Source organism: Anopheles gambiae, chromosome 3 (genome assembly GCF_943734735.2).
Source record: "Anopheles gambiae chromosome 3, idAnoGambNW_F1_1, whole genome shotgun sequence".
NCBI lineage: Eukaryota > Metazoa > Arthropoda > Insecta > Diptera > Culicidae > Anopheles > Anopheles gambiae.
In genome coordinates this window covers 17,223,085-17,243,628 of record NC_064602.1, presented here as the reverse complement: position 1 = coordinate 17,243,628, position 20,544 = coordinate 17,223,085, and the positions used below count along the sequence as shown (strand labels likewise).

The following is a 20,544-nucleotide window of genomic DNA, read 5'->3' as shown; positions in this document are numbered from 1 at the left end:
CTTACTTACTTACTATTGTGGACAGACCGCTGCCTCATCCTGAGGGCTCACTGTTGACAGCAGGGCTGTCATCCTGTGACGTCCTCAGTGAGGATCGCGGCGCGAGAAGGACCAGTCGTCCTCTCCCCGCATTGCGTGTGTTGCGTTTATGTTATTTTATACCCGTGTAATACAATAATACCAAAGAGTAGTGATAAAATATACATATTCTGTTTGTGCCGTACACCGTGTTTATGTTCATTTGTGCGGACACAACAGTGGCGACGAGGATGGGATCCTCCTCGCGTAGGGGGGGATCCTACAAAAGACCGACTCAGCACGGAGGTCACCATCGCGGTTCCACCATCGCGCAACCGCCATCGCGCAGGATGGGCACGCTTGGGTTTGCGCGAAGCCCTGAAGGGATCCTCACTCCGCTGCAGCACTATACCGGACAAAGCGAGGGGACATTCCGCTTTGGACCATCGTCACACGGCATCACCGCCGCCCGCTGCAGCGTCATCGGACACACTGGTGCAGCAGCGACGTCGCGGCACGACAGCCGCCCTTGCTGCACCAGCATCATCGTCGAGCCCGGTGAGCAGGCACAGTGCTGAGGCATATCGGCTGCCCCCTGTCCATCTTCATCGCCGGCGCTCCAGCTGCACAGGTGCATCTCGACGGCGACACCACTGTCGCCCCTGTGCAGCACCATCAATGTGTCCCGAGTGCACAGTCGTCATGCGCGGCATCACGGTCGCCCGCTGTGCACTCGCATCGTCATCATCATCACCATCATCCTGCGCGCCCTGCACAGCAGTTCACCGGCAGCGACATCACGGTCGCCCCTGTGCAGCGGTTCCGGCTGAGCGGTCCAAGCGCGCGCGGCACCACAGCCGCCCCCTGCTCAGCCGCTCATCGACGCACCAACGGCAGCAGCATTCGTAGAGCTGCCTCAGCAGCATCATCGGCGTCCGGTGCAACTACGTACAACAGCGGCAGCGTCAACAGCTGCAGTGGCACCGACAACAACAACAACAACAACACCACAGAGGCTGCAACGGAACGAGCGAGCGCAGCACATCGGCTGCCCCCTGTTGCAGCCCGCAACGCTCATCTCATTCGAGCGTTTAACGCAGAGGCCGGTCAGCACTCTCCCCTGTTTTACACAGCGCCACTTGAGCCGTACGCTTGCCACTCCGGTTTTAAGTACATTAAAACCGCTGCGTTGGCTTAAGCCGTACCGGCTTAATTAAAACGGGGAGATGTTGTGGACAGACCGCTGCCTCATCCTGAGGGCTCACTGTTGACAGCAGGGCTGTCATCCTGTGACGTCCTCAGTGAGGATCGCGGCGCGAGAAGGACCAGTCGTCCTCTCCCCGCATTGCGTGTGTTGCGTTTATGTTATTTTATACCCGTGTAATACAATAATACCAAAGAGTAGTGATAAAATATACATATTCTGTTTGTGCCGTACACCGTGTTTATGTTCATTTGTGCGGACACAACACTTACTTACTTACTTATCCGGCGCTACAACCGCTTTGCGGTCTTGGCCTGCCTCAGGAGTGTCCGAAACCGCTCACGGTCTCGCGCCTTCGTCTGCCAGTCCGTTATCCCGGCCTTAATGGCGAACGCCTCCACGCCTGATTCCGTTACCGAAGCAAATTGTGATTCCCAGATCGATTCCAGATCGGCCTCTGGCGTCGGGGAGTCAACTCCGGCAATCGGAATCGATTCCAGCATCGGGGCCGGCGTAGGAATTGATTCCGAACACGGAATCGGGTAGGTCCGATTCCGAGCTCCCACCACTATTTCGTATCTCATACTCTGTCTCTCGCTTTGGTGATCCTGCACCATTTGTTAAATAGACTGTTCCTGTCTATGAAATAATCGTCTATTAATTTCGGTTCAGACTTTTCATACATGATGCTAACCATGTACCGCACCTAGTCAGTTCGATCGATTTTAGAAACAGACCTTGGTAAATGTAAAGATTCTAAATCCCCACATCGATGCTTTTCATGCCCCATATTGCCCGTCTACGGTACCATATCAAGCTCGATCAGAATTAATAGATTCGGGACTGTGTCACTTGAATCCATGATGGGGGCATACTTACGCGCAATCTTTTGGTGTCCAATAAAATTTGCAAAAGTCAACGGATCAAGTTCCGCAGTACCTTTTTCGTAGTCCGTAAACTACATTTACACTTGTAATACAGCAAAAGTTGACGATTTGAGGATTCATGCATATCAAAAGATGAATTGTTCTACTAGAGAGTACTAACTTCGGAGAGATTTTAAAATATTTAAGAAATTAGATATGAATATTTAGAAATGAATGAGTCTTCACGAGAATTATGCATACATCTTTGAAGATTGCCTTTAAGGATCCATAAGACTTTAGAGATTCATGATATTTTTAGAGATTCGAAACATACATCACTGAAGATTCCCATGGATGAATCATTACGAAAGATTCATTAAGCACAATACTAGCTCATACATGGCGGAATAGCATTTCACAATTGTGAACGTGAACGACAGTTCTTTCGTTGATCTATCTTTGGACGAACTAAATGAACTGAGCAGTTCTCGATCATTCGTCGTTCAAAGAGAAAGCTTTCGTCTCTGCGTTCACCACTAATCTTTGTGCACTAATCTCGACTGATCGTCATGGTCCAAAAACTTTGATGTTTCTGTTTCGATCGGTTTTACCATATTCGTCTTATATATCTCATGACTTTATACGCCTCTGATATTCACATATTTTCTACTTGTTGTACTAAAAAGAAGAAACAGTAACATGAATATGCCAATAACCCGTCAAGAGAGTTTTTTCAAAACAAATTCAAAAAGGATCATAATTGAGAAAAGCTAGTCAATGTAAGAATATATTAACTATAATACTGATAGTGAAATGAATTGCTAAAACATATTGGATTTATAATGTATTATGTATGGTTAAATGGCCACAAACAATTTCATCATATTTCTGTTCCCAATATTTTCTACCATTCGACCTCGAATAAGTAACAGCAGGAATTTATCATTACGACGAAATGCTGCCGAGTTTTTAATCAACTTAACAAATATGCTGCATTGCCACTGGTACGCTACTATACTTTAATTGATACATGCCATCCATCCATCAATCCATCCATGCATACACACAAATACAAAGCTAGATCACCCCAACCCGCCTCTACCACCAGGCCGATTTGTGCGTCTGCTTAAACTTTGCCATGTTGATCAGGATGGAGTTCTTTATCGATTCCTTGTCACGGTTCTGGCCATAGTAATCCACGAACTCACCGTTCGGATCGATCAAGTACATGATGATCGTGTGATCGACGATGTAATCGTTATCCTCATCCTTCGGCCCGGCACTAAAGTACACACGGAATGCACGACATACCTGCGCCACCTGCTCCACCGTGCCGGTGAGGCCAAGCAGCTTGGGCGAAAACTCCTTCACGTACTTGCCCACTATCTCTTTGCTGTCGCGCTGCGGATCGACGGTAATGAAAATCGGCTGCACCGGGTCGGCGTCCTTCTCCTTCGCCAGATTGTCCACCACCGCCGCCATCTTCTCCAGCTCGTCCGGGCAGATGTCGGGACAGTGCGTGAAGCCGAAGTAGATGAGCAACCACTTGCCGAGGAAATCGGCCGATTTGCGCGGATTGCCGTCCGAGTCGACCAGATCCCACTTGCCACCGATGGCCGCCTTGCCGAGCTGTCGTTTCCGCTCCCGCAACAGGGCCTGCTCCTTCTCGTCCTTCACGTACCACATGAACCCGAGCACACCGATACCAGCGGTGGCAATAAATGCAAAGCTTTTCCACGTAATGGGACCCTTGCCCTTCATCGGATCGGACTGGCGATTTGTATGCTGTAGTCTGGTCAGTATGGAACCGTGTTTGCTCCACCGGCCAGCCGGATTGCAAACACTATTTGCTCGGGCGCTGAACAGGCCGGCACTCCCACACAGCTCACCGAAACTTCGGCTGGAGAGTTTTAGCAACAGTTTCGACATGTCGGGGTATTCTGAGGGCGGGCAAATCGTAAGACTTTATTAATCACGGTATAGAGGAGAAGCTTAGTAAGAGTTTTACCTTTTTTCACACGACACTATATATTTACACACATTTAAACAATTTGTGTAATTATTTTGCACTGCTTTTTTCTGCCGGCAATGTTGTTACGTGCGTTTTTGACATTTTTTATCTCACGACAAAAGAGTGCCTAGTGAGAGGGTTGCAAAAATAATCGAAGATGTTTGGTAAACCTAAACGGCTTTGACATTTGAGATACATTTTCCAATTCCGTACAAATTGCTTCCATTTCTGAAAATAATTTTCTTGTAAAAAATACAAACCCTGTTTCATTTTTTCTCATGTTTGAAACCGCAAAATGTCTCTAAACTTTCTCTTTCTCTTTAATCTTACAAAAAAAAAAACGTTGTTCTGTTGCCGATACATCACACTACTGTCAAAAGCACAACTCAAATATTGATCCTACCTTGTAAGACACATATCTTGCTCTGACAGCACCGATGTCAATAATTACAACATTCTGCCGCAAATCAACTGCACCTCGCAGGAAAACATACATACAATCCGTGATCAACTTATCGTTTCATGATGATTTGCGGTGTGCGAAGCAGTTTACGATCAGCTCGTGGTAAGTGCAACTAGATCAGCCATGCAATGATGCAAACGAAAAATGTATAATGTGCGTTTCCACAGCCATTTTAGGTTATGTAAACAAAGGAGCTCTGGTTGCTCCCACAGCGACCCGGTCGGCGGCACCCTACAAGCACTACACGACGAGCGCCGATAACAACGATTCTCCCGTGGTGCTGAAGGATAATCCTTTCGCCAAAGAGCGAGTACAGTGCGTGCTGTGCAAACACGGCATCGATCCGGATTACAAGAACGTGCAGCTACTGTCCCAGTTTCAGAGCCCATACACCGGCCGGGTGTACGGTCGCAACATTACGGGCCTGTGCAAAAACCGTCACGAGCAAGTGGAACGGGAAATCATCAAAGCGCAGAATGCTGGATTTATGCCCACCTACCATAAGGCGGTCGAGTTCCTGAACGACCCGAAATTGTTCGACCCCGAGAAGGCGATTCGCCCGCACAAATATTAAGTCTCGCACTGTAGTAGGGAATGCAATAAACCATTTATTTTTACCGTTAAATGTGTCGTTATGTTATAAACAGCAAATCTGTTTCTCTGTTTGCAAGACTTCGATTTCGTTATCTACAAACAATTAGGATCCTCCACACTCCAATCGCATTCTGTTGGTAGAGGTTATTTACTCCATTTCTTCACCTCACAATTCTCAATCTAAATGAAAATAAATAGTTGAGCCGATGTCTCACTTTGTAAAACATTTTTCCCATGCCAAAATGTATTTTTTCATTAAAAATAGGTAAAATCAACCACTCAAATAAAAAGCATTTTGTTGTACAATCTCCACTGCATGCCAACCACTAGGCACTGTCAACGACCCGACCCGTTTGACGTTTGACAACCGCCAGGCTCAAACAGTTTACTTCAGCGCTTGCTTTCCCTCGTTTTTCTGCGAGGAAAACAAACTCACGGTTTCCGCCGGGAAATCTAAATTTCCCGTCCTTGTGTGTGCACCGTGTTCCGACCTCCGCCTGCCCGCCGCTCGCCAAAATGTCCGGGTTTTCATTCGGTACCCCAACAACATCGGCTCCCGCCTTTTCCTTCGGTACGCCAGCGGCAGCAACGACAAGCATCGCGGCAGCCGCCCCACTAGCAACGGCAGCAGCGGCAGCGGCACCAGCGACGGGATTTTCCTTCGGAGCCCCGGCCACCGCAACAACGACGACAGCACCCACGGCCACCGGGTTTAGCTTCGGCAAACCGGCCGCAACCACAGCAACGGCAGCCGCCCCACTATCGTTCGGCCTAGGAGCTACCTCCACCGCGGCAACCCCGTTCGGTGCCGGGCTGAGCGTATCGGCCGGAACCACAGCCACCGCCACCACGACGTCAACGTTTGCCGTACCCACGCTAAACTTCGGAACTGCTGCAACCGCAACGGCCGGTGGTGCTACCGGGACGCTTGGGCTTGGAAATGCCGGCGGCGGTCTTTTCGGTGCGGCCAAAGCGACAACCACCGTAGCCACACTGGCAGCAGCTCCTGCCACCACCACCACCGCCGCCGCCGCCCCCGCCACGATTGGGCTGGGCGGCGTTGACATAAACGCCAACCAGCCCAAATCGGTCGAGGGCAAGAGCGACAACACGAAGGCGAAGGAATCGCAAGTGCCGCAGGAAATCATCAGCACCGTGGAGCACCTGAAGGAGTACATCAAGAAGCAGAAAACGATCGGCTCGGACATTGCCCGCTCGTCCGCCCGCAAGATGTCGAACGTGTCGAGCGAAATCAAGAGCCTGAACAGCACGCTCGCCGAGCTGTCGAACAGCGTGAGTAACAACCAGAACGCGATCAAGATGCTGCGCCACGAAACGTCCGGCATTACGCGCCAGGCCGATATGGCGCAGCGCACGCAGGAAACGCCGGCCGGGCTGCAGTTCGAGAACACGCTGCCGCTGCAGTACTTCATCGAGCTGATCCAGAAGTACGAATCGGACCTGATCAACCTGAAGCAGCAGGTCGAGCTCACCGAGAAGCACATGAACTCGCTCACCACGCCGCAGTACTTTACGCCCCAGGATCTGAAGCTCTGCCTGCAGCAGATCTATGAAAGCTTCGTGGCCCTGGCCGGCCGCCTGCACGAGCTGCACCAGAAGGTGGAAACGCAGAGGGAACAGTATCTCAACCTGCGACGCTACCTGCTGCGCGACAATACGGACGTGTTCGAGGGTGGCGAGGGCGCGAAGGAGGGCAGCAGTGCGGTGGACAAATTTGCCCTCAACATCTCATCCGGTCCGACCCCGTTCTCGACGGTGATGGGCGGTAACGTGAGTTTCGGTGTTTCGTTGAGACAAACCGGTGCCGGGACGTCGCTGTGGTCGGGCGCAGGGACGGGTTTGGCCGGTGCCGACCAGGGCAAGGGTGCTCCGTTCGGGCAGACGAACTTTTTCGGCATGAATGCGGGCGGCAGTGGTGTGGCGGGTGGCAGCGATGCGTTCGGAAATCGGTTAGGGTTTGGTTTTGGGTCGACGGCAACGACCGGAGCGGATGCGTTCAATCTGCAGAAGCCACCGATAGGGAGCAAAAGGAATAAGTTGTAATAATAAAGAGTGTAATTTGGAGAAACTTTTGAGAACGTGTATGACGAACAGAGAAAAGTACGAGTTAGGGTCGTTTTTTAATTGGTTTACTTCCGAAATGCGTGAAAAAAGTGTTCAGCTAGTTCGTAATTCAAGCCCCAGTTTTGTATTATTTAGACTTCTTTTTACAAAAGTAGTTACTCTATCAATCTATTGTAACATATGCTGTACACTACTCCTCAATAAAACGCCAACCATCAATCCCTTTCTTCAGTTGCCCTTTATTTCATCCAAAAACATTCGGCACTTTTTCTTCAGCACCTTGGCCGCCTCCACAAAGATAACCTCCGGCTTGAGCGCACCGAGCGATTCGACCGTAAAGATAAAATGATTGCGCACCCGCGCGATCGTGACCGCGTCCGCCAGCTGCGGATATCGGTACACGTTCCGGCTGCAGCTGTCGTACCGCGCGTCCTTCACGTACGCCTCGTCATCCTTCGCAATCTCGATCACGCCGGGTGAGAAGCACTTCTGCAGCAACCGTGCATCGTTCCCAGCGACCGGCCGGTTCAGCTTAATGTCCGGCAGCAACCGGTACGATACGGTCGCGACCGGCGAAAACTTGGCATGATCCTTCCCGACGCCCTTCACCGCAAACAGCTTTATGTCGAACTCGTGCCCGGGGCGCATCTTGCTGATCAGAATATCATCGTCGATGGGACCGACGGCCGCTTCCGTGTAGATCGTGGCCTGATTCCCGATCGGTACCCACTTGATCTGGCCCGAGTAGATGCTGTGATTCTTGTACATGTTCTCGTTGTTGGTCACCTCGGTCGAGTCTTTGTTTTTGCGCGTACACTTCACCTTCAGCTCGAACTCGAGCGTGTCCAGCGCGGACGGTGGGTCCGTCTCGTTCGCCTTGTACTCGAACATGCGCGGATCGGCCCGCAGCGGAATGAGGCCGAGCCGGTGCGCCAGCACCTCGTCCTGTATGATGGAGGTGTTGTTGTAGATGTGCACCTTCTCGATCGCCATGCTCGGCACCTCGCTCAGCATCAGGCGCCGGAACACGTTCGCGATCGCGCAGCTCACCCCGATCATGTCGAACTCGAGCTCGTTCTCGTCGTACCGCACCACGACGATCTGCAGCTTGCGCTTGAACGACTCAAAGTCCCAGAGTTCGTCCGCCAGCCCGTAATCGTTCGCATCCTGCTTCAGCTTGTACTCCTCCAGGTAGAGCAGCGGCTTTGTGGTCATCTTTAATTTACTTTTATTTCCCCTTTAACTTCTAGAGCGAGCTGCACGTGCTCTTTGTTGATAATCGTGCGTGTCTGTTGTGTGCCGGGCGGATGGAATTGTTGTGACAGCTCCGCTGCACCGCACTGCAGTGACATACAGTGTGGCCAGATTATGTTGGCGGTTTTCGTTAGGAGCACCAACATTTTATCGCTAGTTTTCAGTAGGAGGTTACGATTTTTTCGGTAGTTTTCGGCAACCTTATCAAAGCAGTCACACGAATGTAGGCCTTTCTGAAATGTCGATCTGAAAAATGAACTATGGATTATAAGCCAACGAAGAATTGAGATGCACATTTTGTTCTGAGCGGTGGCGAGTTCCTCGACTGTATTCTCGGGGCTCCACGCTGCCGCTTAGGCACTGGTCTAATCTTGTTGCGCGCAACATTGTTGCAGACAAAATGTATGGATTTTGACAGCTAGCGCAACTTTGTTGCATGCCAAATTCAATCCAATTTGATTTTTGTCTGGCAACATTTTCTATTTACCTTGGTCATGGTAATCGGGTGTATGAAATGACACAGCAGCAGCGTGCGTTTTGTTGACATCCGCTAAATTTGGATTTTAAGCATTTATAATACATTTTTGGTGTATATTTTGTTTTTTCAACACTTCATTCAATAAGTGAATGATAAAAAATAAACTCTGAGCTGTTAATTGGCAATTTTTTTACGCTAAACAATGTCAAAGCGAAATGTTGCCAGCAACATTCATAGACCACCTCAGCGATATGTTGCCGAGCAACAATGTTGCGCGCAACAAGATTAGACCGCTGCCTTAGGGTCTTGGCACTAATCGATCGGATGTGATTTTATCGAACGTGCTGTCAATATATTAACAAATCGATTGAAATTGTGCTATTTAGCTAATTTGATAGAATTTGCGATTATTTGGATGATTTTTTTTTATAGTTTATTGATAAAAAAAATAAAAATAAAAATACTCGCGTAACTAGGGAATAGACTGTACAGGCGGTCCCCGAGATACACGGTACCTCTTATACGCGGATTCGGAGATACGCGGTTTTCTAAATTTGACAATTCTTTGAGCAAATTGTACTGATTTGACACATCAATTGCAAATTGCCAAATAATTTCCGTTTTGATCGAATGTTAAAAACTATTTAAAAAGGTTTAAAATAGTTATATTCAGTCAGAATATTATCAAATAATTCATAAAGTGACTAAAACCACCCCTTACTTGCAAAATTACACGAAAATTAGTGATATTTTAGCTGGAAATCACGAGATTCGACTTACGCGGAAATTCGAGATACGCGGTATTTTGCGGCCGTTTTCGGTCCCCATTACCCGTGTATCTCGGGGACCGCCTGTACAGAGAAATCGATATTTCTGGTCACTCTTGTGAAATTTTGCTCTACATGCACTTTGACAGCCGAGCGAGTTGTCAAACGCATTGTTCGCGCACGCTTTCAACAGAAAACATGGCCTCGATACTGCGGTCGAGCAAATTTGTGCGATATTTCGCCGGTTTTGCGCGAAATCTAGTGTTCAGCACTGCCCGCGAAACGGAAAGCAGCTTCGTCCAGCAATCGCAATGTTTGTGTGGTAATTTCACCAGGTAAGGGGAGCGGAATTTTACACCAGAGAACCTCTCTCTAGCCTCGGTGGGAGCCCGGTGCCCCACACACCAGCAAAACCCACCCGGCACAATTACGCAACATGTCCGAGGCACCGAGTACCACAGGGGCGGCTCCTTGTAATATACGAAATGAATTAATTTTAATGTTTATTTTTCTTTTTCCAGTGGTTTTGCAACTGCTGCCACCAAGAGCAAGAATGGACTGGATCGGTCGCTGAAGCGGCTAGACGAAGACGTGCGCCGTTCGGGCCGCATCTCCCGGCGGGACCTGGAGGAGGTGCTGGAGGAGATCCGCATCAATCGTTCGGCCACAAGCGCACAATCCCTGCTGGTGATTCGGTGCTGCGGTAAGACGCGATTACATCACCCTTAAAATCAACAAAACAAGAAACAGCAATTTCACAATCATGTATCATTCCACCCCCGTCCCACATTAGGCAATCTGGTGCCGGAAGAGTTGCCCGAAGTGCGTACCGCGCTGGTGCAGGAAATATGGAAAACGCTCAAGAACCTGAACGTGGCCATGGATGTGTCGCACTACAATGCGCTGCTGCGCGTGTACCTCGACAACGAGCATCCGTTCTCGCCGACCGAGTTCCTGGCCGACCTGCAGTCGAAGGGCATCGAGCCGAACCGGGTCACGTACCAGCGGCTGATCTCGCGCTACTGCCAGCAGGGTGACATTGAGGGTGCAACCCGGATCTTGGAGTTTATGCGCGAGAAGCAGCTGCCGGTGAATGAGTACGTCTTTAACGCGCTCATCATGGGTCACTCGCAGGCAGAGTAAGTAGAGGCTGTTTTGTGGAACACATTTAACGGAATTTCGAAACGAAATTTATAACTTTTTTTCTATTTTTGCTCTTGTAGTGATCTGGAATCGGCAACCGGAATCTTGGCGGTGATGGCACAGGCAGGCCTGCAACCTTCCGCCGACACGTACACAACGCTACTGTGCGGTTACGCCCGCAAGGGCGATATTGATTACATCTGCAAAACGATCGACAGCTGCGAGCAGAAGGAAATCTTCCTGCTCGACAAGGACATCCTGGAAATCATCTACTCGCTCGCCACCAACGGCCACCCGGAGAAGGTGGACCGGTTGGTGGAGAAAATTCGTCGCCAGGCAGGCTACAACCAGGACGCGGTGAACGTAATCCTGCGGCTAATCAACCGTGGCTACGAGGAGGTAGGCCTGAAGGTGCTCCGTACGATGCCCCGTGCATCGAAGAACGACGGTGAGCTGGCCAACACCGGCAGCTTCCTCGTGCGGCAGCTGGTGCGCGCCAAACGGCCGGCGGAGAAGGTGGTCGAGATTTGCAAGGAGTTGCAGGACGGTGGTATGAACGATCGGGCCTACCTGATCGCCCTCGAGGCGGCACTGAAGGGCGGCGAGGTTGAGCTAAGCTTTGCCCTGCTGGAGGAGCTGGTGAAGCAGAATCAACCGATCCGGCAGCACTTTTTCTGGCCGCTGATGTGCGCAAACGACCCCAAGTGGACGAAGGAGGAGCGCACCGAGCGTGTGCTGAACGTGCTGCGCTCAATGGCGGAAAAGTTCAAGCTCTACCCGAGCGGCGAGACGGTGCGCGAGTATGCCGTGCCGAATCTGCCGGTCAGCAACAGCGAGATCGTGATACAGCTGCTGCGCAGCGCTGGCATATCGCTGGCCGTCGCTAGCTCGAGCTGTGCGTACGTCGCGCTCGAGCGGAACAATCTCAAAGAGGCGGCCAACATTGCCGCCCGCTACCGGGCGTTCTATTCGCCCGGCATCTACCGCAAACCGCTAGCGCAAGCGCTGCTGCAGTCGCGCGACGTCGACTCGTACGTGCGGTTCGCGCGTGCCATGCACGATGGGCTGGTGCGTAACCGGTCCGGGGAGGAGGAAAGCGAGCCGGTTGCGGAGGGGGAAAGCAACGGAAACAGCACGGAAGCGGTGCAGGCCGAAACGATGGGCAACTTGATCTACGACGCGGTGGGTGCGTTCAAAACCGATCGGGTCGAGATGGTGCGCAAGATACTGACCGGGTTCGTCAATCAGGGGCTTTCGATTAGCAACGGATTGGCGGAAAAGATCCAGGAGCGGATGGGCAGCGAAATGACGGCCGACATCTCGAGCATGCTGTCGAAGCTGGCGGCGGGCGATTTGGAACCGATCGAGCTGGAACGGAGGCCGGCCCAGGGTCAGCAGCGGCAAAAGACACCGATCGCCAGTCTGTCCGTGCCGCAGCTCGAGCGGCTGGTCGCGGATCTGGAGGCGCGCAAGGAAAACGCCAATGCGGTCAAATCGCAACTGATCCGGTCGGTGATCCGGTCGAACGATATCGACAAGACGAGGGAGGTGCTGCAGAAGCTGGAGGGCGAAAACTACATCGTCAGTCCGGGCGTTTACGGCATGATGATCGACATGCTGGCCACGAACGGCAAGCTGGAGGAAGCGTTCGAGCAGCTGAAAACCGTCAAAGCCAAGCAGCCCGACTTCCAGCTGGATCGCGTCAAGGTGGTACGGTTGGCGCACAGTCTGCTGGAGGCGGAGCGGTTCGACGAGGCGCTTGCGTTCCTGCAGACGAACGCACCGACCGCCGCGACCGCGGTGGAGGCGGGCAAGGAGCAGGAGGAGCCGCAGCGTGAGGTCGACTTTGTGTACAACAGTGCGTGCTGGCGGCTGCTCAACACGCTCGCGGATCGCGGCAACGTGCAGCAGGTGAACCAAATGTTTGACCATCTGATGGACAAGGGCTACATTACGCCGCAGAACATTTTCCTCGGCTCGCTCATCAAGGTGCATCTGGTGCGGGATGATCTGCCGGCGGCGATGAACACGTTTGCCGACATCTGCCAGAAGCACCGCACGACGCCGTGGAAGACGGAGCTGACCTGCCGGTTGATACAGGCGGAAGATGCCACCAACCTGCAGCGGCTGACCGATCTCAGCACGGAGGTGCACGGCGAGGTGAACAGTCTGTACGATCTCGTCTTTGCGTTCGTCGACTGTGGGCGCATCCGGCAGGCGCGCAAGATACTGGAAACGCCCGGCCTGCGCACGCGCTACCAGCGCATCCAGACGGCGTGCGAGCGCTACCAGCAGGAGGGCAAAACGGCCAGCCTGGAGGGGCTGATGGAGGCGACCAAGGATTTGAGCCACATCGACCGGAGCGAGATCTACCACAAGCTGCTGCAGAGCTACATCGCCGAGAAGGATGCGGAAAAGTCGCTCGGGCTGTGGACGCGCATGCAGGAGGAAAGCGTCTCCCCGTCCGACGCGTTCCTGACGGAGCTGGGCGAGTTTTTGAAGAGCAATGGGTACGAGGTTCCGTTCGCAATGCCTGCGCAGGCAGTGAAACCGGCGAAGGAAAGCCAACCCAAGCAGGCGAAGGGCGCTAAACAGGGAGTGGCTGCTGCCGCAGCGCCACCGAAACCATCGGCCAAACAGGAACCGAAACGTCCCCAGTCCAGCGGCCCCATGCGTGAGCTGAAGCTGGCAATTAAAGCGAACAACCCGGACCGTATCCTGGCCGCTTACGAAGCGCTGGACGGAACGAGCGCCCAGAAACCCAACCTCACCGAACAGTCGGCCGTTATTGAGGCGCTCGTCAACCGGGACCGTCTTACCGAAGCGTCCAAGCTGGTGCTGGACCTGCTAGAGCAGAAGCTGTTCCCGATACCGCGCACCTTCAAGTACTTCCTCAACAAGCTCGCCATCAGCGGCGATGTGGCGACCTTCGACCGCATCGGTGCGCTCATCTCGGACGACCTGAAGCGGCAGATCTCGTTCGACAATCGGCTCTGCCACGCGAACGTGTCGAACGGCAACGCCGACCAGTACCTGCGCCAGCTGGAGGAAGCGGTCGGCAGGGTGAAGGACAAGGAGGAAGCGATCGCGGCGGCCAAGCACTTCCCGATCGGTGGCGCTTCGGGCATCCTCGCCAATCACCCGGAGCTGCACGAGCGCTACGAGCAGCTGGCGGAATCGTACGCCAAATGGGGCCTGCTGGCACCGGTGAACGCTCTCTGGATCCATTACTTCATCGACGGTGCGACGGAGAAGGAGAACGGCATCTGGACGCGCCACCTGAGCGACAGCTCGCGCATCATGTTCCAGAAGATCATCCAGCAGGCGCGGGAAGCGAAGGACGAGGTGCTGTGCCGCCGGCTGATCGAGAGGCTGCGCGACTCGAAGGTGTCGGAAAAGGGTAAGGGGCTGATCTACAGCTGCATGCTGGACATTCTGGTGGCGAAGGAGCGACCGGAAGAGGCACTCGCGACGCTGGACGAAGGGCTGAAGGTGACGTGCCTGGAGAACCTGAACCGGACGGCACTGAAGCGACTGCAGGAAAGCTTGGCCGCGAAGGGCAAACCCTTCCCGCACACCATTCCGGCGAAGAGTGGCAAGGCGGCGGCCCGGGACCCGTCCTCCACCAGCAGCAGCGACAGTGACAGCGAGAGCAGCAGTGACGAGGAAGCGACCAAAGCGGCGGCCAAGTCTGCCAGCAAACCAACCACCAGTAGCAGCAGCAGCAGCAGCAGCAGTAAGAATCTGTCTTAAGGCATTTGCAAGCGTTCTGTGACGCGTTGCGTTTTCTAGCTGTAAGTGTAGATCCCCGAGAAGCTTTAGAGAAATATCAAGACGACGTCACGAAATCATCTTCAAAGGCCACGCGCATCCTCGCGGCCTTTGTATTTAAATCAACCAGCATTAGTCACAAACCATAGATTATGTACGTGTTTAAGTATAGTTGGTTTTTGTTTTGCTTTTCTCGCTTATTGGGAATTGAGCGTGAGCACAATAAAATTCCAAACCACAACTTAACGCTTTTTTGTTCATTTCTTTTGGGTTATTTGCTGGGCCGAATGAACCAGGGGATTTTCGCCCAAGATATCGGAATGATAACGGAAGAGATTAGACTAAAGCCTTTCTAATCCCCGACAGTTTGTTTGAGGATAGGATGTGCAGTTTGAAAAATAGAGAAAGCGCGCATTGCAACACGTGCTCCTAGGTGCTCCCGCTGCAGCAGCTGTTTTCCACGTGCAATAGTAACGCTTGATAACGCTAACGCAATCGTAACGCTTACTATTGACAGCTCAACAAGGCTATTAAGAGGGTTGTACACGGGCAATCAAATGCTGTGGAAATCAAGACGTCCCAAAACTGAGTAGCTATTATTCATAATTTGGTTCATTTGTTTAAGAAAATCGCTGAGATGTTCTTACAACTGTTAAATTTACTAGTTATAATTCAATTTTCATAGTAATATTGTTTGATTGCCCACTTCGCCTCATTACACTGCTTTGTAACACCTTGTAATAGCCCGCATATAACCACCCTCGGGTGTCATTAGTGTCATCCCCGCTGTCGGGAGAGCGCAGTTAACGTAAACACGTCGCAGCAAAAAGGGACGACATCGCAGTCAGTCCACACAGAATTTCTCGTTCATTCGTCGCCATCGCACACCGTCGTAATCGCTCTTTGTTCTCGTCCGTCCCGTCGGCTCTATTGTGTGTGTGTGTTCATTGTGTGGTGCAATAAATAAAAAAGAAATTGTCCTAACTACAACATCGCTGCAGCAAAATGATGCGCATTGGGCAGCTGGTTGTGCGTAACTCGCAGAAGGTTAAGGGCATCGAAATTCGAAGGTAAGCGGGGGAGGACCGAAAAACAAACTATTTTTAGTGAATTCGGGTAGAGCGCTGTTGTATGCCTCCGAAAGGAGATTGCGTATTGTTGAGTAACACACAAGCCCTTTCCCGTTCGCATTCGCGTAGCAATGACCTTGAAGACCCCATAGGGGAACGTGTGTAGTTACTTCCTGTTTCTGTTCTGTTAAAAACGGGAAAAAACAGAGCAAAAGGAATGAGTGTGATTATGGCTGAATATATAGGTCAGAAGCTTTCGGTAATTGCAGCGCTCCTGAAAATTCCCCACCCGTTAATGACGGAAAGAGAGGGAAAGTAAGAGAGCGCAACTGCAAGAGTGAGAAAACGTACGGCGAAAAGAGTGAGCGTGTGAGCAGAAGAGCGAGCTCGCATGAGCCACGCTGATGGACTTTGTACTTTCGTCTCGCCGTCATTTACGTAAACAACCGACCAGCAGCACGGGCACGATGATGCTGATGATGATGGTGACGATGATGTTGACATGCCAATTGCGTTCACGTGTAGCGGCTTTCCTTTGCCTGGTGGCGTAAAATAAATGGCAAGCAATGGTTGGCAGTTGGTTTTGTTTTTCCCAAATGCATTTTCACACCCTGCACGAGCAGCCATAAGGGAACGTAATTCGTATGAGCAAGAGGCGTTTATTTCATTCCTTCGCTTAAATCTATTGCCCATTGAATGCTGCTTTCCCACTGATAAGATATCGCCTAACGGCGCGGAATAATCAAGAACTTTGGAAAGAAATCACTGTGTAGCTTCATGAACAGGGAGATAGGGTTGAACTGCAACAACTAGCCGGGGCGTTATAAAGGTGTTTATTTCCACTAAATAGAGATAAATTGACAACATTAGTTAATAATAATGACCTGAGTCATACACCAAGCGAAGACGGATTTCATGCCGTTAGGGTCATGTTCAAGAACCAAAAGTGCTTCAATGGACCGTACGTGACTCTCTGTACCTGTCACACAATTAGTGGTGGGAGCTCGGAATCGGGCCTATCCGATTCCGATTCCGATTCCGGAGTCGATTCCGGAGTTGGCTGTGGAACTGATTCCGGAGTTGACTCCTCAGCCGATTATACAGCCATTTCCGGAGTCATCTCCGGTATCGGAACCGATGTTGGAATGCAATTTGCTGGAATCGCAACGAAATCAGGATTGACTCCAGAAATTAAATTAGCTCCGGAATGAGAATCTGTTCTTGAATTGGAATAAGAGGTTTCAGAAGCGAAATAAGGTCGGGAATCTCCATGAGAATGGATCGTTCACAAGTAAACATCATTCGACCCAAACGCCTTATGGAGATGCCAAAACCAATATCGATTTCGAAGCCGATTCTGATTTCGGAGCCAATTCCAAAGCCGGAGTCGATTCCGGTTCCGGAACAATTTCCGAAGTCGATCGTTATTGCGGAGCCGATTCCGGAACTGATTCTGGAATTGATATCAGAATCGATTCTGGAAACTGATTCCGGACCTACTATCTGGAACCGATTCCAGAAAACTTCGAAGATAGCCGGAATCGATTCCAACGAAAACTTCATTTTTCCCATCACTACACACAATCAAAACCCGCAATTACCCAACATGAATTAAAGACCCCATTTTTCCCTTTGCTCCCCTCTTCCAGATGCCTTTCGGCCGCCCCACAGGCCAAACAGGCCGAAGCTCAGCAGGCCACCCCATCGGAGGCGGAAAAGCGCCCCAACATGTCCTTCCTGACCAACATCTTCCGCGGCCAGGTACAGCCGGCCCAGGTGTTCCCCTACCCGGAAGCGCTGGACGCCGAGCAGAAGGAATACATCGCGTCCTTTGTCGATCCGGTGACCAAGTTCTTCGAGGAGGTAAACGATCCGGTCAAGAACGACGTGAACGCCTCAATCGATGAGAAAACGTGTGAGGCACTGTGGGATCTCGGTGCTTTCTCGCTGATGGTGCCGCCCGATTACGGCGGTCTCGGACTGAACAACACACAGTACTCCCGCATGTGCGACATTATCGGTGGACAGGATCTGGGGCTGGGAATCTTTATCGGCGCTCACCAGAGTATTGGCTTCAAGGTACGTTTCGTGTGTGTGTTCTCGCACACGTGTTTAATGATCTCGCGATAAGGGCGCAGTTGAGATTGTTGAGATGCACCGGTTTCCGCGCTCGCGTAACCCTTGTTCCAGGGGGGGGACGAATGCATTACAGGATGCTAAGATGTTATTGAAATACCCTTCAATCACAACCACCCGCTATAATCGACGATTTGTTTGTTTTTCTTCCCCCTGCAGGGCATCTTGCTGTACGGTGATCAGCGCCAGAAGGAAAAGTATCTGCCGATGGTGTCCACCGGCAAGGTTTACGCCGCCTTTGCGCTAACCGAACCAAGCTCCGGCTCGGACGCCGGTTCGATCCGTTGCCGGGCGGTAAAGTCGGCCGACGGCAAGCACTACGTCCTGAACGGATCGAAAATTTGGATCTCGAACGGTGGCATCGCCGACATAATGACGGTTTTCGCTCAGACCGAAGTGGAGGACCCGAAGACGGGTCAGAAGAAGGACAAGGTGACGGCGTTCATCGTGGAGCGTGGCTTCGGCGGTGTTAGCAGCGGTCCGCCCGAGAACAAAATGGGCATCAAGTGCTCGAACACGGCCGAGGTGTACTTCGAGGATGTGAAGATCCCGGCCGAGAACGTGCTCGGTGGCGAAGGGAACGGGTTTAAGGTGGCGATGAACATCCTGAACAACGGTCGGTTCGGTATGGCGGCCACCCTGTCCGGTACGATGCGTGCCTGCATCCAGAAGGCGGCCGAGCACGCCACAAACCGCGTGCAGTTCGGGCGCAAGATTGAAACGTTCGGCGGCGTGCAGGAGAAGCTGGCCCGCATGGCGATGCACCATTACGTGACGCAGTCGATGGCGTACATGATCTCGGGCAACATGGACACGGGCTCGCTGGACTACCATCTGGAGGCGGCCATCTCGAAGGTGTTCGCGTCCGAGTCGGCCTGGTACGTGTGCGACGAGGCGATCCAGATACTGGGCGGCATGGGCTTCATGAAGGACTGCGGGCTGGAGCGCGTGATGCGCGATCTGCGCATTTTCCGCATCTTCGAGGGTACGAACGACATCTTGCGGCTGTTTGTGGCGCTTACGGGCATTCAGTACGCCGGGTCGCATCTGAAGGAGCTGCAGCGGGCGTTCAAGAATCCGGCCACGAACATGGGACTGATCTTTAAGGAAGGTTCGCGCCGGGCGATTCGCAGCATCGGGTACGGCGGTACGGATCTGAGCGCGTTCGTGGCCGATCCGCTGAAGGTGCCGGCCAAGCAGTGCTCGGAGTGTATCGATCTGTTCGGGCAGACGGTGGAATCGTTGCTGATCAAGTACGGCAAGAAGATTGTGGACGAGCAGTTCCTGCTGAACCGGCTGGCCGATGCGGCGATCGATACGTACGCGATGGCGGTGGTGCTTTCCCGTGCCACGCGATCGGTGCGCAAGGATCTGCCCTCGGCGGAGCATGAAGTTTTGATGACCAAGGCGTGGTGCCATGAGGTAGGATGATCGTGGGGTGGACTTTTGAGCGTCATTACTAATAATTTCTAACACATTCTCATTTCTATTTGCAGGCCAGCGATCGTGTGCGGGTGAACATTCGCAAGATTAACACCGACTCGTTTGTGAAAAATTACGGCGTCATGTCGCAGATCTCGAAGAACATCTGTGCAAACAATGGTATCGCGCACAACAACCCGCTGGACATTGAGTAAGCGAGCCTCTAAGTGCACGTGTGTGTATGTACAGCGATCGAACTCCGAAAGCAAACCCGCCCGCCCGAAGATTCCTTCGACATTTCGCCCAAGGAAAGTTTCTGCAAGTGAATCGTGATAGTGAAGCGGTACCAACGAAACGAACTACACTTCGGATCCAGCTAGAGTGGCCGTCCACGCCAGCCAAGAGACAATGCGTACTCGCGGGAGATCTGTCGGGAGGGGGAGAAGAAGGCACACTACGGCTACTACGGAACCAAATGGGTAGAAGTGTAGTGTGTGCGCGTGTGTAGATGTAATAGTTTAATTATTTCATTTCCCCCACTTTTCAATTAAGTCGCTCTCAACTTGGTAGAACAATCTATTTTTACTATTCTATGGTTTTTTTGTTCAACATTTTATCACCCCGAAGATGTAAAGTTTGAGTTCTTTTGTAAGACATACCATCACTCTGATAGCAAGCATATTTTACGGACACTTATTCCACTGCTAGTAAATGATTTTTTTTGTGTAAGCTACAACATCACCCCCAACTCCAACTAGTAATGTTAATGTACACTTTTCCTTAGGTTTAATGATATACAATGTAAATACAACAAAGAGAGCCTCAGCTAAATCAGCCAACTCTGAAGGGAATTGCACAAGTGATCTGCAGTAAAGATTTATAATGGTGGTTAAGCAATAGACAAATCATTTCATACGTACCTTTAAACGATTTTGCGTTGTGTGATTGCCCTTTAATGTGTGATCCGAAACATAATTCATTCTAAGATAGGTTGTAAAACTGCAATGTGCCGGGATGCGGAAGGAAATCTCCTGACGGACGAGCGGGAAGTGATCGAAAGGTGGTAGTGCTACTTCGAAGGACACCTGAATGGAGCAGAGGCTGGAGAGGCTGGCGCAGGTGGGAGAACAAGGCAACCACCACAGCAGCAGCACAGCAGTAACACCAGCGACAGCATTGGTGCAGACGACGAGGTGCCCCCATCATGCCGGCAACGATGGACTGGCGGTCGAGCTTTTCAAGATGGAACCGGAGAGGCTTAC

General features: G+C 51.6%; 6 protein-coding genes across 6 annotated transcripts; 4 read left to right on the top strand and 2 right to left on the bottom strand.

Moving 5' to 3' along the window:
- Positions 1 to 3,026: 3,026 nt before the first annotated feature.
- Positions 3,027 to 4,250, bottom strand: LOC1275633 (protein SCO1 homolog, mitochondrial). Its single transcript, XM_314900.4, has 2 exons — positions 4,097 to 4,250; positions 3,027 to 4,028 (listed from the first exon to the last, which is right to left on the bottom strand). The coding sequence occupies exon 2, from the start codon at positions 4,015 to 4,017 to the stop codon at positions 3,187 to 3,189; it is 831 nt and encodes a 276-aa protein (XP_314900.4). The 5' UTR covers positions 4,018 to 4,028; positions 4,097 to 4,250; the 3' UTR covers positions 3,027 to 3,186.
- A 254-nt stretch (positions 4,251 to 4,504) lies between these two features.
- Positions 4,505 to 5,187, top strand: LOC1275632 (small ribosomal subunit protein bS18m). The gene is made up of 2 exons (XM_314899.3): positions 4,505 to 4,664; positions 4,730 to 5,187. The coding sequence occupies exons 1-2, from the start codon at positions 4,622 to 4,624 to the stop codon at positions 5,134 to 5,136; spliced, it is 450 nt and encodes a 149-aa protein (XP_314899.4). The 5' UTR covers positions 4,505 to 4,621; the 3' UTR covers positions 5,137 to 5,187.
- A 307-nt stretch (positions 5,188 to 5,494) lies between these two features.
- On the top strand, positions 5,495 to 7,277 carry LOC1275631 (nuclear pore complex protein Nup58). Its single transcript, XM_314898.6, has one exon. It carries the CDS (start codon positions 5,673 to 5,675, stop codon positions 7,218 to 7,220), a length of 1,548 nt encoding a protein of 515 aa, XP_314898.5. The 5' UTR covers positions 5,495 to 5,672; the 3' UTR covers positions 7,221 to 7,277.
- Positions 7,278 to 7,468: 191 nt separating this feature from the next.
- On the bottom strand, positions 7,469 to 8,582 carry LOC3292561 (DNA-directed RNA polymerases I and III subunit RPAC1). Its single transcript, XM_024811335.2, has one exon. It carries the CDS (start codon positions 8,454 to 8,456, stop codon positions 7,470 to 7,472), a length of 987 nt encoding a protein of 328 aa, XP_024667087.2. The 5' UTR covers positions 8,457 to 8,582; the 3' UTR covers position 7,469.
- Positions 8,583 to 9,886: 1,304 nt separating this feature from the next.
- On the top strand, positions 9,887 to 14,900 carry LOC1275629 (leucine-rich PPR motif-containing protein, mitochondrial). Its single transcript, XM_557938.4, has 4 exons — positions 9,887 to 10,075; positions 10,262 to 10,443; positions 10,534 to 10,879; positions 10,964 to 14,900. The coding sequence occupies exons 1-4, from the start codon at positions 9,939 to 9,941 to the stop codon at positions 14,634 to 14,636; spliced, it is 4,338 nt and encodes a 1,445-aa protein (XP_557938.4). The 5' UTR covers positions 9,887 to 9,938; the 3' UTR covers positions 14,637 to 14,900.
- Positions 14,901 to 15,416: 516 nt separating this feature from the next.
- LOC133393306 (very long-chain specific acyl-CoA dehydrogenase, mitochondrial) lies at positions 15,417 to 20,209 on the top strand. The gene is made up of 4 exons (XM_061657759.1): positions 15,417 to 15,724; positions 17,374 to 17,803; positions 18,020 to 19,282; positions 19,357 to 20,209. Exons 1-4 carry the CDS (start codon positions 15,660 to 15,662, stop codon positions 19,495 to 19,497), a joined length of 1,899 nt encoding a protein of 632 aa, XP_061513743.1. The 5' UTR covers positions 15,417 to 15,659; the 3' UTR covers positions 19,498 to 20,209.
- Positions 20,210 to 20,544: the final 335 nt, after the last annotated feature.

Bases quoted from the DNA above. Each gene is read 5' to 3' on its own strand.
- LOC1275633 (XM_314900.4), bottom strand. From the start codon at position 4,017: ATGTCGAAACTGTTGCTAAAACTCTCCAGCCGAAGTTTCGGTGAGCTG.
- LOC1275632 (XM_314899.3), top strand. From the start codon at position 4,622: ATGATGATTTGCGGTGTGCGAAGCAGTTTACGATCAGCTCGTG. The intron at 4,665-4,729 runs GTAAGTGCAACT...GCGTTTCCACAG, and splicing joins CAGTTTACGATCAGCTCGTG to CCATTTTAGGTTATGTAAAC.
- LOC1275631 (XM_314898.6), top strand. From the start codon at position 5,673: ATGTCCGGGTTTTCATTCGGTACCCCAACAACATCGGCTCCCGCCTTT.
- LOC3292561 (XM_024811335.2), bottom strand. From the start codon at position 8,456: ATGACCACAAAGCCGCTGCTCTACCTGGAGGAGTACAAGCTGAAGCAG.
- LOC1275629 (XM_557938.4), top strand. From the start codon at position 9,939: ATGGCCTCGATACTGCGGTCGAGCAAATTTGTGCGATATTTCGCCGGT. The intron at 10,076-10,261 runs GTAAGGGGAGCG...TTCTTTTTCCAG, and splicing joins TTGTGTGGTAATTTCACCAG to TGGTTTTGCAACTGCTGCCA. The intron at 10,880-10,963 runs GTAAGTAGAGGC...TTGCTCTTGTAG, and splicing joins ATGGGTCACTCGCAGGCAGA to TGATCTGGAATCGGCAACCG.
- LOC133393306 (XM_061657759.1), top strand. From the start codon at position 15,660: ATGATGCGCATTGGGCAGCTGGTTGTGCGTAACTCGCAGAAGGTTAAG. The intron at 15,725-17,373 runs GTAAGCGGGGGA...CCCCTCTTCCAG, and splicing joins AAGGGCATCGAAATTCGAAG to ATGCCTTTCGGCCGCCCCAC. The intron at 19,283-19,356 runs GTAGGATGATCG...TTCTATTTGCAG, and splicing joins CCAAGGCGTGGTGCCATGAG to GCCAGCGATCGTGTGCGGGT.